This window comes from Colias croceus, chromosome Z, assembly GCF_905220415.1.
Source record: "Colias croceus chromosome Z, ilColCroc2.1".
Classification (NCBI taxonomy): Eukaryota; Metazoa; Arthropoda; class Insecta; order Lepidoptera; family Pieridae; genus Colias; species Colias croceus.
The window spans coordinates 5,956,299-5,974,485 of NC_059568.1; the positions used below are offsets into that span (position 1 = coordinate 5,956,299).

General features: G+C 30.9%; 1 protein-coding gene across 2 annotated transcripts; it reads left to right on the forward strand.

The window, feature by feature from the left end:
- LOC123705229 (major facilitator superfamily domain-containing protein 6) lies at positions 1–13,285 on the forward strand. Of its 2 annotated transcripts, XM_045653926.1 has the most exons (15): positions 1–117; positions 2,092–2,169; positions 3,226–3,364; positions 4,437–4,656; positions 4,853–5,024; positions 5,304–5,518; positions 5,814–6,027; positions 6,438–6,535; positions 6,899–7,055; positions 7,565–7,749; positions 8,066–8,321; positions 8,722–8,933; positions 9,571–9,763; positions 12,841–12,921; positions 12,963–13,285. In XM_045653926.1, the coding sequence occupies exons 2-14, from the start codon at positions 2,097–2,099 to the stop codon at positions 12,915–12,917; spliced, it is 2,211 nt and encodes a 736-aa protein (XP_045509882.1). In that variant the 5' UTR covers positions 1–117; positions 2,092–2,096; the 3' UTR covers positions 12,918–12,921; positions 12,963–13,285. The 2 variants fall into 2 exon arrangements, with proteins under 2 accessions (XP_045509882.1, XP_045509881.1); XM_045653925.1 differs by having other exon boundaries at positions 12,841–13,284.
- Positions 13,286–18,187: the final 4,902 nt, after the last annotated feature.

Consider the following 18,187-nt stretch of genomic DNA (forward strand, 5'->3'; position numbering starts at 1 on the left):
ACAGGTGCTAAAAAAGTAGGCAGTAGCGTGGACGTTATAAAGTTATTTTCTATAATGTACTTAATTAGTTTCTAACTTCATATCAAGTAGATTGTTGAATATTCAGTGAGCTTAAAGGTAAGACTTATAATGTGTTTTTATTTGTACTCGCCTACTATTCATAATAAAAGTGTCGGTAATTTCCATCTTATTGCTTAACATACCTACATTTTTTGTGAACTTAATTGAAGTCCTGAGACGGCTCGTGGGGCCGTGGGACAAGAGCATGTGACTAATAATTTACACTAAAAAGCTTGCCATCGACCTGTGAACCTAGTACCTATTTGTTAGAATTTATTTGGTATATACCTATTTCTAACAGAGATGTAATCATTGGTAACAACATAGTTTTAATAATTACTTAAAATAAGAGTTACGGAAGTAGTACCTAAGTAGATTATTGATAGTATAATGCCAATAAATTCTTTATTATGACATAAGTAAATAGATGTGTAAGTGTTAGTATCACCAACAGGAAGTGTGTCTCAAGTAAAGATCCTATAGTCCTTTTCAGCTAGGATGATTCCTGTGACACTTCATTGTGTTCCGAATTACGTATTTTATGTTTAAAAAGCAAAAATAATTTTAATGCATAATATTTTTATTTCCAGGCGGCATTATTACCAAAAATATAAAAATTAAACATCCTAAGCTACTAAAACAAAAACAGTATTGTTTAATTTAATATAACGAAAAATAAAATAAAATAACACAAAAAAATAATACCTACGCAATTCGTGTACATGAAATCGAACGTTGAAAAATTATAGAGTTGGAAAATCATATAATCGACGCCCATCTTGTGATCGTTTGTCAATCGCGTCAATCGTCTGTACGAGTCCATCAGCTTTGTATACAAGTTGCATTTTTATATTGATACTTTACGTGGTATTGTGTTATTATTACTAATTGTAATTGTTCACTTTTTGTTGCTGTTGTTTGCTAAGATTCCTTAGTTAATTGTTGGCGAAATGCCGAAATAACTGATTTTGGTCCTTTATTCAAATCGATTTCATTTCCATATAAAATATTATCGATTATCGGAAACAATTGATACGATTTCAGTAAAGGCAATCTCTACACGTGTCAACAATCGATGTGTCACAGGAATCATCCTAGTTGAAAAGGACTATAGTTTAAAATACATTAAACACAGTCATAAGTCATAACACATTGCCTAAATGAAGTCTCAATAATAACATAAAGTTAATAATTTTATTTGAAAAACATCACTATCACATGTCTCATAAAACTATATGGAGCCAATTAATAATTATAATTGCAGATAAAATAAACATTTTATAAGTTTTAAATTTATATATTTTTATTTTTAGGGCTTATTTAGACCACTTCTTTAATCCATCAATCCCTAGAATCTCAGACACAATAGAAATCTATTGTTGTCGTGCCCCGATCGGGGCGCTCGGTGGTCAATGGGTTAAATATTCATCTAAACATATGCCGTTAAATGCTAGCTCTTATGAATTGATATATTCCAAGAATATTATACTTAGGTACCTACTTTAATTTTACCCAAAAGAGAGAATGGACATTTGAAATCCTGCTACTTATACAATTTAGTACGATTCCTACAGAGACTCAAACCCTTCTTCCACTTCCAATAAGACAACCAAAAGCCAACTTAAATTTCAGCAAATTTACCGTAATAAATTGTATATTCCTGTAGAAATATATTTAAAAGCTTCATCAGTACCAAGATTATGATGATTTAATAAAATTCAACAAGTAGGGTTGTAGCCTTTACTATTTGAATCACTTGTTTCTTTTATTAACAAACTCTAATATTAATAATTAAAGAAATAATATAAAAGAAATAATTCTCTTCTCCGAGAATATTTCTTAATCTCTTGATTGGATTCATGAGGTATGTTTGCATTATTCTAAATCTCCTTTAGTAATAACTGCATGAATTTGTGGCCATAAGTCAGTTCCAATTTCTGTCACACACACTCACATAAAAACTTACTATACTATGCCTAATCTATCATCAGTTATTTATATTATGTTGTTCTTAAATATTCTATGTTTCAGTCATCATGCTGCCAATGAAAATGAAAATCGACAAGAAGCTCCTGCCAATTAAAGGCCACTTCTTTTTATATAATGCGGGTGAGTGATATTATAGTATAATGATTATTATTAATCAAGTATTATAGTAGTTAGTATGATTGAAATAAAATAAGGATAGATTACAGGTACTCTTCATAAAAAATATAGGTATTAAAAAAAAATAATGTAAGTAGAGCTTAAGAGCTTATCACTACATAGTTTAAAACAAAGTTGCTTTCTCTGTCCCTATGTGCCTTTGTATGCTTAAATCTTTAAAATTACTACGCAAAGAATTTGACGCCGGTTTTTTTAATAGATAGTCGGTTTTTTTAAATGAATCAGTATTCAAGAGGAAGGTTTTAGTATATAATTTAGTAGGGCGAAGCTGCGGGCGATGAGCTAGTTTTTCCATAAAAAGACGGCAAAGCACCTGCAACACTTCTGGTGTTTCAAATGTTTATGGGCGGTGGTGACCACTTAACATCAGATGGCCCACCTGCCCCTTTGCTTGCCAGTAAATAAACTTGAAATTTGTGTATACATATATTATTATACCTACTCATTTCATAAAGTTTTTGTTCCAATAATAGGTATTATGTTATATGCATTTTATTTAGCAAGTTAAACTGCATATTATATAAATTTAGAATATCAATAGGTTTTTATCAGAACTGCAAGTAACCTTTATCTTAGTATGTAATCACTATCCAATGGGTCATGACTCATGACTTAGAATCTTGCACTGCAATATCACTACATTATAGATACATTATTTTATTATATTTCATATAAATTGAACTTATTACTGCAACCAAAAAATAAGACATCATTTTTTAATAAAGAAGAAATCCATAATTTGCAACTATATAATATAACTAGCTTACTGCCCGTGGCTTCGACCGCTTTGTCTAAAACCTAATAAATAACATACTAAAACCATCCAAATCACTCTATCGATTAAAAAAAAACCGCATTAAAATCCGTTGCGTAGTTTAAAAGATTTAAGCATACAAAGGGACAGAGAAAGCAACTTTGTTTTATACTATGTAGTGATATCAGAACGTAAGAATATTTTTGCCATAAAAAGTGTGTGTTAAAATTCCTTCTATATTTTAGGCACGGCTCCATTAGTCCCATACTTGTCTACATATGCTCGTCAATTGGGATTTTCATCTGCCACTGTTGGTCTCATTTATACAATACTGCCTATATTTGGTCTTATTGCCAAACCACTTTTTGGTGTTATAGCTGATAGGTAAGTTCATGAAAATTATAACATAATTTTCAATATTTATAGTTATTATAACAAAATTATTATCTTGTAATATAACTGCAGGTTTTCTATAATAAGGCAATTAATTCACTTTTAAAATTTTGTCTATGTCAAATTAAAAATACTTTGTGAATTTTTATAACTACTTCTATTGCATAGAGGTAAACATGTGATTCATAATGGGTATATATGATATGGGAAATGGTCATATTATACAATGACATCTGGTGATATGTGTTTATGATAATTATATTCAATAAAATAGTCAATGTTACTGAGCAAAGTTAATCCAACTTCTTTATTGTCAGTATAGAATTCATCCAATATTGTGAAAAACAAGCTGTATGTACCTGAACATAAGGTTTATTTATTCAATTGCAAATATATGTCTGTTATCTTGTGACATTGGCCCAAATCTTGCTAATTTTATGTCTGCAGTTGAATGAAAATATTTAATCAGCTGATTTCATCCTAAATTTAATAGTCTGCTCTAACTGAATCCCATAACTGTTTATAATATGTATTTTTGGCAGTCACTTGTATGAGTCAAATTGTGGTTTAGTTGCTGTGCAATCCGGTTTTGATAATTACTTAATTGCCTTGCGAAAACACCATTACCTATTAGTTATTATCTTTATAGGGCGAGATTATGATAAGGTCATTTTATCAGCTATATATTTACGGCTGATGTGATGCGATTGTATTGTTGCTTATTATTACATCTTAAATAATCTTTATTTTTATGACCAATTATTTACGTAGGTAACGAAATATCCATAGTTTTTTCTATTGTCTATTGTTTTGATTTAAATTAACTAAAGAATACATAACTGTGATACATACTTTGACTTAAACTGGGTTTTAATTTCAAAAATATATTCGAAAAACAAATCGTCAATCTATCGCTTTTCGTAACATTAAATACCTACAATATACGTAATTGATTCTTAGAATACTAAAATAAGAAGTGAATGATCTCTTGTATGTAATCAAGTTTCGCGTTCCAAGAAAATCACGCCCCGCAGAGTTAGACGATTTGTTTGTTTTTTTACAGGTTTAAAATACAAAAGCCAATATTTTTATTATTTCAAATAGTGACATTGATAAGTTTTTCGGCTATATACTTTATACCGGAGAATGCGTCTAAACTAACAGCCGAATTGGATTGTGGAGATGGCGCGACGATGCTTAAAAGTTGTTATAAGACAGCTGAAGAAATTGACAGCTGTAAGATAATATCTTTGGGTAATCAAAATGCTACGGCTGATTGTAGGGTAAGTGATTTTATTTTGTTATTGTTCATGTTGCTTAGTGCCCCACGCTATGCGGTCCCACCTTTGCGCCAACTTTTCTAAAACTCGAAGGCTCTCTTTATGTTATCTGAAATGGTTCAATCCAGTAAAAGTACTGGATTGAACAAAGGTATATAGATATTCTTATTTTAAGTCATATAAAACGATATTCTTACAGATGAACTGTGATATGACGTCACCAAAAATGTGGCAAACTGTATGCGAACATTGGAACATACCGCAGTACTGCTATAGTAACACGGAAAGCATAGAATACATCTCACACATTAGTAATATAACACTAAAAGACAGGTGTGCCTACATCCCAACACATAATGTGACACTTGAAGGTAATTCGACTCAAATTGTTCAGATTCAATGAACTATAAATTCTTAGAAATCGACGCGTCGGCACGTGATGCTGGAAGAAATGTTTCTACGTCTTTTCGCAATTGTATTTTCTTTCAAGGTTAAAACTAAATAACATAAAAGAAAATAGAAAAAATAAAACAATTATTTTTCTAATCCAAAACATAATTTCCTAATGCCATTAGATTTTTAGGCAACCATACAATCGAAAATTCGTTCCATATTAGTACACTAATACTAAAATAAAACTCCCATTCCAGGATATAATTTTAAGCCAAGTTGTCGCATTGGAAACGGTTTCGTGGACGTCAACGAACCATGCACTTTGAAGTGTACAAATGAACAGCTTTCTGGTGTCATTGGACCAAATAAAGCTAATATGACATGCGTTGATAATACTTTGAACTACCGCTTATGTGATGGTAATATGAGTACCATAGATAATATAAAGACAAACCAAATGGATCAATGCAAGGTAATGTATATATTCAGTTTTAAACTGATAATGAATGGCTTCAATATAGAGAATAAAAATAATTGGCAGCTGATCCTTAAACCAAACATATACATATTTTCACCCTTTATTTCTCTGGCATCAAGTTTCTTTTTTCATGTATGTGTTCTATATCCTTTCCAAGGTTAACCCTAAATATGTTTAAAATTTCGCATTGCAATTGTTCAATGGTTCAGTTCGAAAAATTATACGAAATAGTATAATTTAATTCCACATAATTTATGATTATCAAAATCTCTTGTTGTAATAATTTCAGGCAACCTGTGAACTGGACAAAACTCAGCCCTGGAAGCTAATGGAGATCTGTCTAGGCTGGGGTGCTGACGTCACGAACGCTTGTAAACCCAAGACAAGGGCGGGTGAACATTTACCAGATCATTTATCCTTTACTGGCGTGGTACGATTGTCCAAAACGGTCACTGAACATAAGTGTGTGTTCTTGAGGATGGAACATATTGTGATGGACGATGGTTCGTTTCTTGATTGTTGTTAAAATCCAAAGTTATAAGATATTTCAATACTTTTATGTTGATAGTTGAAAGTAACTTAAGTTAGACTTGAAGTATTTTTATTTGGCTTTATCATATTAGTATGGATAGACTGATTCTATACGATTTCTTTGTTAAGACTCTGAAGTCTGAACTGAACACAAATATAGATTAAAGGTTAAAATAGTAGCGGGCATGGACTCATTTAACTCCATTTTCGTGGGAATAGATCAGCTTATTAAAATAATGAGGCAAGATTTTATATTGTTTTCTGCAGAATTTATTTTTTGTAATATACTCGCCTTATATTTTATATCTTGTGTATTCTCTATATCAAAAATATAAAAAATTGACATGTAAAGTTTTGTGTCCATAAAAAACGTGTGTTTTAGGCACTATACATTATCCAGATTGTATATCCAAAGCTCAATATGAAATGGAAGTCAGTCTGTTTCATCCATCGTGTGAAATCAGCTGTAACAATGCGCAGGTTAGTATAATTATATTGTATTATATAGATTTTTAGGTGTTTTAAGGAACCATGAGAAATTATATTCACTTAATTATGTCTTTAATATGTGGACTAATTAGTATAATGTCATCTCATACAAGGCAAAACAAAATAAAGAGATAGATAAAATGATTCAGTTGAATACTGAATAGATATAATGGGAGATTCCTTACTAACTGTTTTATGGGTATAAGTTTAAATACCTACTATTACTTAAATATTTGGCAAATAAAATGTTTTCCAAAAACTGTGAAATTAGTGCCATATTATATTGTCCTCAAAAGTATTTACAAGCAATGCCTACTAGAAGACCATGAATTCTCATATAAACTTATTTCACAGATAAATGAATTATTACAAGCCGCAAGAGACAGTACCAGTGAGGAAACTAATCAATATACAAAACAATTTTGGCTGTTTTTCATGCTTATGCTCATAAGTTGGGTCGGACAAGCTGTTACCGTTACTTTTGCGGATGCTATCTGTTTTAATTTACTGGGTATGTGCTATATTGTATTATACATAAAATATACCAATTTATTAATATAATAGTTAATGTTTCCTTTCGATTATTTAAGTAGATTATAATATATTTTTTAAGACTTAGTGTGGCAATGCGATTTGTTATGGTAAACACTGCAAACAATGAAATGTTATGCCATGTTATTCAATTATTTAATGTTGTTATTATGGCCGTATAAATAGTTTAAACGTGCAAAATGTATGTAAAATTTTCGTAACTGGCACGTGTATACTTAATATTCAAAATGCAATGTTTGTGTGCTTTTCAATCCTTATTTTTACAACAGAGTTACACAAGATAAGGATAGTATGTATTGGAATACAGTTAGTAGTAGCATAAAATAATTTATTGCAGCACCAGATCTTAATTCTATTTTTCCTCTAATCTAGCTTACCTTGAATGTACGAAAAAAGTCGCACACAGTAAATAGACTTATATAATATCACGTGGAAAAAGTGTTCTAAAAACTAAATTATTAATTTCAGGTACTAAAGTATCTCAGTACGGCAAACAGAGGCTGTGGGGTTCGGTCGGATTTGGTCTATTTTCCCTACTAACTGGCAGCCTTATAGACGTGTTCAGTGACGGAGCGTACAAGGACTATACTATAGCGTTCATACTCATGTTTGTGTTCATGTGCGGCAGTATTATTGTGTCGTGGTTTGTTAGGGTAAGTTGTTTGAAACATAAAAAAGGTCACCATGACTTTGTTTTATGTGTAGTTACATCTGTAAAACAATGTCAGGCTGATCCACTTATAATTCAAGAATAGTTGAACGTATTTTATTGAGTTTTTGCTTTATCTGTGGCAACTTAGATTATTATGACTTACAAAAATGTGTCTGGTTGAAAGAAGGTGAACGGCCAGTAGTATTTTTTTCAAACTGAACATGCTCATTCTACACTGAACATTTAATAACAGAATGCAGTTCCAGGGTAACAAAAGCCATCAAGTAATTATAATAAAATTTTGCATTACATTACAGGTGGAATCCACAAAATTCTCAGTGAACATCCTTGCAGACGTTGGATCTCTACTACGTTCGTTACACACGTGTGTGTTCATAGCATGGACGATAGCGGTTGGTCTCTGTACTGGGCTGATATGGCAGTTCCTCTCGTGGCACATAGAAGATGTAGCAAGGCTGTCTTGTGATGGAGCGGACTATATGAAAACGTTGCAGGGGCTTGTGAGCGCTATACAGACGTTCTGTGGTGAAATACCGTTCATGTTTTTGTCTGGTGAGTCGTTTGTTTTTATTGGGTTTATTTTTGTAATTAATTATTTTTAGCTGTTATTTTTTAGTGAAATATAATGAGATCTTGGCACCACCAACATGCTTTTGTTATTAAAATTTATATTATGGCTTCTTGTTACCAACCCTGTTGGTTATCTAATAAAAAAATAAAAATATTCTAAGTAACTAATAATTGAATATTGTGTTGTGCATATAACCTTTCTCTCATAATTTTCTTATTCAAATGTATAACAGATTATATTATTTATCTCGGTAGATTAAACTTTGCTACTGCAATTTAGTCAGAATACTTACTCTTAAGTTATAATTAAATGAATGTTTTTACTTACATATAAAATAAGACGCACTCATTATTATATTATATAATTATTATTTATTTACAGGTTACATACTAAAAAAGCTTGGTCACATAAACATGATGACTGTAGTGCTATTCGCTTTTGGGGTCCGTTTCATACTATACTCAGTAGTGACTAACGCGTGGTGGATATTACCTATAGAGATGCTACAAGGCATTACATTTGGAATGTTCTACCCAACTATGACGTCATATGCTAATGTAGTGTCTCCACCGGGCACAGAGACAACTGTGCAAGTAAGTATGCTTTATACTGTATAGTTACATTTTGAGGGATAAAATAGCAGATATTTTGTTTGAATTTACGGATGGGTCAGATACAACTTCACATACAAAGTTTTAGGTTATCTAGCTACACTAGCTTTCCGCCGGCGGCTCCGCCCGCGGTTTCAAAGAAAAGCTCGCGTAGTTCCTAATTTAAAACCTATCCTATATTACTCGTGGATAATGTAGCTTTCGAATGGTGAAAGAATTTTTAAAATCGGTCCAGTAGTTTATGAGCCTATTTATTACAATCAAACAAACAAACAAAGTTTTCCTCTTTATAATATTAGTGTAGATAAAGGGGAGGAAATTAATTTTAAAAAGTATACATTTCAAATTGATAGATCCTTGTTTACGAACGATTTTTAATTAGGTTATGCACGCATAATAAAATATGATAATGTTTGTATAAAAGCGAAAAAACATGTTAAGTTTTTTTTTTCGGCTACTGAAATGGCGATAGTTTCTCTTAGTAATACTCTATTTAAATAATTACAATTTTTGTCGATATATTAAAGTCCAAACTTACAGTTTACCTAACCTGTATGTTTTTTTTATGTGTAGCTCAATGAGTCACATCCATAATATAATAATTTACACAAAATTCCAGGGTCTTGTAGGTGCAATATTCGAAGGCATTGGCACATCGCTCGGCAGCTTCATCGGCGGTCGTTTATACGAGACTTATGGTGGCTGGAATACATTCCGATGGTTCGGCTATGGTGCGTTCGTTGCTTGTGTAGTGCATGCGATCACACAGTACGCGATAAAGGATAAACATAGCCACGTGGAGCTCAATCAAGGTAAAGATGGTGGGGAGAATTAGGTGGGAGGAGAAATAAATGGGGAAGGGGGGGGGGGGTCGCCACGATTGGTTAATTAAAGGTTATGTGTCAGTATTGTAGTTATGGTAATGTGTAAGGCAACCAGTATTCTAGTAATGAGGGTACATTTGTGTCACATACGTAATAAATTATGCTCTAATAAATACCGTGCGCGTAATTACGCAGTACGCGATCAAGGATAATCATAGCCATGGAGATGAATCAAGTTAAAGATGGTGGGGAGAATTAGGTGGGTATTGTAGATGTAAAGGGTACACTTGTGTCACAAATAATAATAAGAGTCTAATAAGGTATTTATATGATACATGTGGATAATAATTAATAGTACTCAGGCCCCGGAACCACAGACACAATAGAAAAACTATTGTGTCTGGGCCCGATCGGGCCGCTTGGGGCTCAATGGGTTAAGGGAATTGCACTTCAGCCTCTTTACATCTAAATCAGTTATTTTATTGATAAATGACAAGGTACTCTTGTATTGTGTAACCTTATTTAATTCACCTAGCTATGATTTATCCACTAATTATGCATTTCATCTTCTATGAACTGACAAAATTGTGCCTTATTACTTAACATTAAATCTTAAATTGTACTTAAGTAACTGCCAATTTAAATTTACGTTAAAATATATGCAAATACAAACAAATATGCTTCATTATAGATAATATATAATTAGATCAGACATTCCCAGTGATATATTATGTAAAGAAAAAAAAAAAGAAAGAAAGAAAAAAATATTTATTGCCACATTTACACACTTAACAACTACTTATATTACTAAAAAAAACATACACTAAGTAGTTACATGGCAATCGGGTCAGACTCAGCCGTGCTGTCGGGCTTTAACGCCTGAGCAGCGCTGATTTTCAGTCTGCCCCGTAAAGCATTGTTTTATATTAATATCGTGGCGGCTTAAATTACTTAACATTCGCATTATAATGGACTCGAAACTAGATTTAATTAAAGTATTATTGAACTAACAATTTACAAATAGTATTAATTGTAAGTGTATTATGAGCAATTTTACCAGATTTTGCTCCAGTACTTATGCAAGATATTTCTTGACAAGAAAAGGGAAAAATAATGACCAACTCACAGCCAGAGAGTTAGTTAATACAGAGTTGTGAACAATGCATTTATTATTGGTTTCTGTTATTCTATATTGCAGTAACATTATTGTAATTGTGATAAAACTCGTGTACTTAAACTTTAGTGTCCTTTAGGACACGTTATGTTTGTAAAGAAACTAATTGGCACACCATACAAACAATATTTTTTGCGTAAAATAAACATGCTTCTATGACAAATGAGTTAAAAGTTAGCAGGCCTAATTACATTTGTTTTAAATTTAAGACACAGTATGTTGTTCCCATTTAAACATAATTAGTATTTAAACTAAATTTAATTTTTGTCTAATGACTATAAAGTATTATGTTAAACATTGAAATACGTAATGTAACACACTAACCTTAGCTATCTTTAATTCCATTTTATTTTAGGTTACTCTGAGTATTATACCTATTTTATTGTGATATTTTATTTTTCGCATACTGGCTGTGTTTCCATTTTAGTGTGTAGTAATGTACTGAAAATATAATTTTCATTTGTATTTATTCATATCTTAATTACATATTTATGCATGATTTTTAAACGAAAATGGTCAATTTAAGTAAAAGAAAATTATAATGAACCTTTGGGAGATATTTTAATTACTTGTACAAAGATTGTCTGTAAATAGAATCAAAATTAACATATAATATGGAACATAGTACTTAAGAACTTGTTAAGAACGAATACAATAATTTGGTATACCTTGGTATACAGGCACATCTAAAAACCCGGTGATTGCTAAAATTTTGTCTTATTTTCTCATGTGTATGTCTTATCTGTATAAAATCATTTCATATGGTTTACTGTATGTTAAATATGAATAGGCGGGCCTTATTTTGTAGTTAACAAGTCAAATATTTTCACTGTAATAAAATATTTGCGAATTTTTATAAATTAGCAAAATTTTATTATTATTGCAAAAGGGAAAATGAATGTAGTTTTGATTATAAATCATAAATGAATTGTTGAATTATTGGTGAAACAGATTAATTATACATATAATATTATATTAATTATATAATAATATACAATGAAAGAGTAATGTTAGTACGGAAAAAGGCCTTGCTGATTCATATTCAAAATATACTTTTCATCACAATTCATTCTATGTTTGTGTCTCATGACGTCTGGTTGGGTTTATGTATTTCACTCGAGTATTCCTGTCATTATGATATTAAAATATACAAGAACTATATAATATAATGACAAGAATCGTGAGAAAGGCTTGGAATTTACTTACTTTGCTCATAAAAAGCTGGATACGACCAGTTCTTTGTTTCATGTAAATACCGTAGTATTGTCCCATTCTATAGTGCTGTGAATTTATTTCTAACCTTCCATACATTTTCAGTGTACTTTAACATTTTTTCAGTGACCTGTACAAAAGTATGCAATTTTATATATTATGTATCCATTGTAGAATTAGTTGAGAGGCATTGTACGTAACGATTTTATATGCCCTGTTATTTTGTAATGTGGTGTTTGAGTTCCTTTATATCCAGTATTTTGGTAATCATTTTAACATTGAACCAATTAAATATATATTTTTAATGCAGATTGTAGTGTTATTTTTTTCATGTTTGCCCTCTATAAAATTTATTTCAGCCAGTGATTTAAACTAATTACTACAAAGCAAGTATATTCCAATCTTTTGGTTAAGTGTTCGTGATTTATGTTTTAATTTAGTTTTAGGAGCTTAATGTTAACGTTACATGCTTTATTTCATATATACTAGACACATAAGTATTTTGGATTGTAAGTTTCTTGTACTTTCATACAAATCATAAGAGGTATCTTATAGAGTTGTTTTTTCCTGGTTTCATTAGCTATAATTGCTGTACATTGCTTGAATTTGGTTGCATGTGGTTATTGTAGATGTCATGTGTGTATTTATAAGGTAATTTAATAATAAAAAAATATTTCAGGTTATACATCGGTGATTCACTATGGGCAGAACAATGACGTTGTCCATATATTAGACGACATGGATGGTGAAAGCTAGTGATAAAGTATTTAAATAAATACATACTCAAATAGTAATTATGTACTTAGGTAGTTGTAGACAATTATTGCTCTTTCTTGCCTTTTTATTTATTTACAACTAGCGGTCTGTCCCGGCTTCGCCCGGGGTACATATTTGCGTTTTGTCTACTTAAGAACCATCCTCGTACCTACTTTAAGGAATATAATAAAAAAAGAATTATCGAAATCGGTACATCCGTTAACACGTGATGCCGTGACAACGCGAAACGGGTTTCATTTTTAGATATATAGATTTATTAAAGCTTTCTATGGAAGTTATAGTTATTACAAAATATGTAACAGCTGGTGCTCATTTTAGACATTCAAGAAAATAGTTATATAATAATATACTGTTCCTAGAAAAATAAGTAGTTATTACTTTAAAGTTTTTAAAGTATACTTTATTATATTTTATTAATTTATAAAACTTTTCATAAGTAACTACTAATTATATTGTCATAATAATAATATTATCACGGTGCTACTTAAAATTATAGTTCAGAATACAAATATTGTATAAAATATGATAATATACCTACTTAGTTAAATCAATTTAATTTATTACTTTCTATATTATTAGCTGTATAATAATTAAATTAACTGTAGCCATTATAAAATAGTACAAAAATTTGAAGAGTAAAAATAAAAAAGATACTGAAAATTGCTCAATAATAATGTTTAGTTTATGAAATTCAAAATAGAAGATAATATCTTTATTGGCAATGGTGTTTGATTTTTGGCGCACAAAATAGATAAATATTCTCCTGTTCACTTAATTAAATTATTTACAATATAATATAAGTAGTTAATAAAATAGTCATAGTTTTCACTACCTAGTTAAAGTGGTAGTTATTATAATTTTTAGTTTAACGTAAGTACTGGGTATAAATAAAGCATGTATAACGTGCAAATAATGATAACTTTAGGTTTCATTCTTTGAATAATTTAAAGTATTATATTATCTAAAGTGACAATAAATATTATTAATACATTACAATGAATTTATTATTTACCTACCTCTACCCTAAAATTATTATTTTATAAACAAATTTACTGTCATGTAACTAGGGTTGATGTACCACTAGTTGACCATTTAAGCGGTTTTATCTTTAGCTATAGATAAAAAACGGGTTATTTGTTTTACGTTCAATGTTATTTTTGGGACACAGATAATTGAATAGTCACTGCAACTATTGTTCTTAGTATCAATTTGATAGCCTTTAAAGGTTTTATGAAAACTACTCTGAAAGTTACTTCTGCTAAAAGTACCAATACCTGACCACTGATCACCAATACCTGACCATCATTGCTCTAAAAGTTGACCATTTTCAAAATGGACAAAATATCCTTCTTCGAACATTAGTTTTATTTAATAAATAACAAAAAGTCTGTATTTATATTGAAGTTTATTTTATTAAATGTTATAAATCATTCTTACAATACTGATATTAATCCTTAATGACTATACCTATGTACCATACCAATCTTTTCTTTTTTCTCTTTTTCCTTCGACACCCAGTAGTCTTGCCATTTCTTGGAAGTTGTAGCCTTTGATTAAAGGTTGTAGCAAAGGGCAAGCGTTCAATCTTCTTTTTTAACGGAGAATCAGAAGGCCATATGAAATGTTTGCCAAAAGCTGGACTTATTTGCTGTTGCATTTTAGTTATTAAATCTACTAATTTCGGCGAAGGAGGTTCAAGGAAATGACTGACTGAAGTTGATGTTGATTCGAGATGCATTGTTGGAATAGGACTTAGAAGGCTTATATTAGGTATAAGCAGGTTTGTTAAATTAGGTATAAGCACCAAAAAGCAAGTCTTTCTTAGCAAAATATAAAGAACCAAGAGCTGACCATACTGGTCAACAATAGGCGAAAAATTGTTTTTGTTGCTCCAAAAGATAACCAGGCCGCTAAAAATCATGAAAAACTGTTCATGCCAAAAATGAAGCCGAAAGTCTATAACAGAATGGTTCAACATTATGCCTATAACAAGACATAATATAAAGAGTAATCGATTGCATTCAAGATAAATTAAGATTTCCCAATCAACTCCCGATAAAAAACTCTTAGTAAAAAATGTGGTTACTTACGGGGCACCTAACTACTTAATTATATCTTCGTGTTGAAAAAATGTCAATATTTCTGACCAATAGCAGCAAGATTTGTTTTTATTTTATAGATGATGTTGCTTTATAGAAAAAACAATAAACTTTCATCTGGGGCTGCCGTATTTTCTTAATTGGCGCGTATAGATAGGGAGGCGAGGTAGCTAAATGGCGTAATTAAACGGCGCCGTCGAGACTTATCAAAATCGATAGATAAAATAATTTCGAAAAGAAAAGCTTCTATGGTAAAAACCATTTTAGCGGTGGGTTTGGCGTGTACGGATTTTCAAAAATGTAAAAAAAAATAGTTACTTGGGCATTCTCGAGCGCGTCAGATATTCATACTACGTATGCCCCAAGTGCCTCTGATAACAACGGTATACTAATCTGCCGGTTTGCGTGGTGGGGCTAGGCATATTAATTCGTCAAAAATGCACAAAAAAAAAATTTACTCGAGCGCGTCAGATTTTCGGAAGGGGTGTTAAGTAGGCCCCAAGGAAGCTCCCCTTAAAAAAACTGACGATTTCGGCGTGACGATAAGTTACAATGAATTTTTGAAAATGCAGAAAAAAAAAGTCCTTTTGAAATACTCGAGCGCGTCAGATTTTCATAGGGGAGGTTTATCTCGGTCTTCTGAAAGCATATTTTCTTAATCTGACAAAAATGTTGGTGGGTTCTCTTAATCTGACCGAAAAAGGTTTGAGAGTTTCTTTTTTTTAATCATCGTTATTTCATATCAATTTTTCTTATAGGTAAACCAGAATCTGATGGCAATTAGGGAAATCAAAATTTTGAGTGTGCAACCCTGGGGAAAATGGACTGAACGATCTTGATACTGCTTATTTTTTATTTTGTCCTCAATATCATTAGTCACATTACATAAGTGGACAATACTGTACTTAATAATGAGATATCCGCTTACTATTATATAGGTACATACTTACATGTATAATATACAATTATACATATTATTACTTTTATACAGGTAATACATATTATTATTTACACATACCTATATTTGTATATTCATTACCAGTATGCCATGTGAAAATATCGATATAATGTTAATGTAGATCAAAACTGCTTATAATTTTTAATAAAATAAAATAAAAATAAAATAAAACTATGTTTATTTTCGAAAGCATAAAAAAATTATTACTTATAGACACATAAAAAAATTGACTTGGACAGCTTGGACTTGACGAATAGCCGTATTGGAAACTCCTTTAATAAGTTTCATAAAATTATATTCTAATCAACAAACAATATTATAGTTACCTAAATATTACTTATAATCTTTTTTAATTTAAAGTATCAAAACGGGTAAGTCCAATTTACCAATAAAATCTTCAAAATTGAAAATTGTGATGTGTTTGACCCTTCTTCATCGAATGTTTTTCTATACACATTATAAACAACACCTCTTGCTTGTGATCGGAGCGGTTTTTTCGACATTTACGAAGAATTTTTAGGCAAAATCCTAAAAATTATTCATCAATTATTGCAAAAAAGACAAATAATTTGACAACCAATTTGATAGTTGTCAAATAAGTTGCCACATGAAAATCTTTTATTTCTTAAATATAAATATGCCATCAGATTCTGGTAGACCTATAACACCCTCAGTTTTCGAGATATACTCAAAAAACCGGGAGTTTGAGTTTTTATGATGCTTCAAGTCAAAAAGTTTTAACTTTGGACAAAAATGTAAAGAGACCTTTTTTGTGTAAAAAAAATTACCTTTTTTGTTTATTCAAACTTTTTTTTTTGTAAAATGTATCGTTCGCGACTTATATACTGCAACGCGTTTTTCGAAAGACGAAATGGCTCCTCCAGACTTCCGGTCACGCGGAAACCGGCAGATTTTGTATTTTTAGTAAGTTTTAGATTATATTCTTCAAAATAAAAATAAAAACAATCGCGCTCGAGAATGCCGGATTAACGTTTTTTTTTTACAAGTTCGCGACCCTATAACTTGGCGGCGTCAAGGACTTATCGTCAGATTATTTAAATTTAGTCTTAAAACACTAAAATCAACCCCCAATATCTTAATCTGACGCGCTCGAGTATTTCAGACTATCGATTTTTTTTTACTAATCTGATCGTCTATCCTGGGCGCGCGTCACTACTTAAAGAGCTAAATAGTTAACAAGGTTGTTCTATTAGGTCTAAGGTATCTCTCATATCTTAAACTGCCACGCTCGAGTATTGCAGAAAATTCCCCTCTTCGCCTCCCTATCTAGTATATTTGAATTTTGGTCATGTATTGGCGCTTGGTCAGCTAGTGGTACATTGACCCTAGTTCATTTTTTTTTAATAAATTTGTTGGTTTAACTTAAATCATAACTAATGATAATGTTAAATTATCTATTAAAAAGATTATTACAATTACAATTAATGAGATTGTCGGTAACGCTTTTAAGTCTGAACCACTGTATCGATATTGATGAAATTTCAAAAATAAATAGTATTTTGGTAAAACCTATCCATGATACTGTCATACCTAGCTATATCTAATTTGAAAGCATTAGTTACTTAGTAACTCAATGTTTGAGGGTCTCTTTTTTTAAAATTAATCCCTAAACTATGATTTTCTTTTACGTTTTGTTGTATTATTAATTTTGTTTTTGTGTTTAAACCCAACAAGGTGCGAATGGGAATCACTACAATAAAATGTAACAAAGGGTATAATATATTATGTCCTTCTATCACTCCGTATAAATATTGATATAGTAATTTAGGTAATGTTTAGTGTTTAGAGATGTAGGTAACTTCCTACCAATTTTAATTCTATTAGATATTACAATATAAATTACGGACGTAAAACACTTATGTTATTCCTACTTCTTGATCATTAATGATCTAAGTTCCTACTATACAGGGTTACTTGTAAAACACCAGCAACCTCGCAGGACAAGATAGCTAACATCATAAGTAACAACATTTGTTCTACGACTTTTGATTATTTGTTAGATTTTATTTTCATACAAAAATAAATATTCATTTCATTTTCCATCTGAATATTATAAACTCTACGCGCATCACAAAAATTTCGTAACAAGAAACGAACGAGAGGGGGAAGGGGGCGTCGCGTCGTCCTTTCGAATTTTCGATAATGAATAGAACATAGACTTACAAATGTTA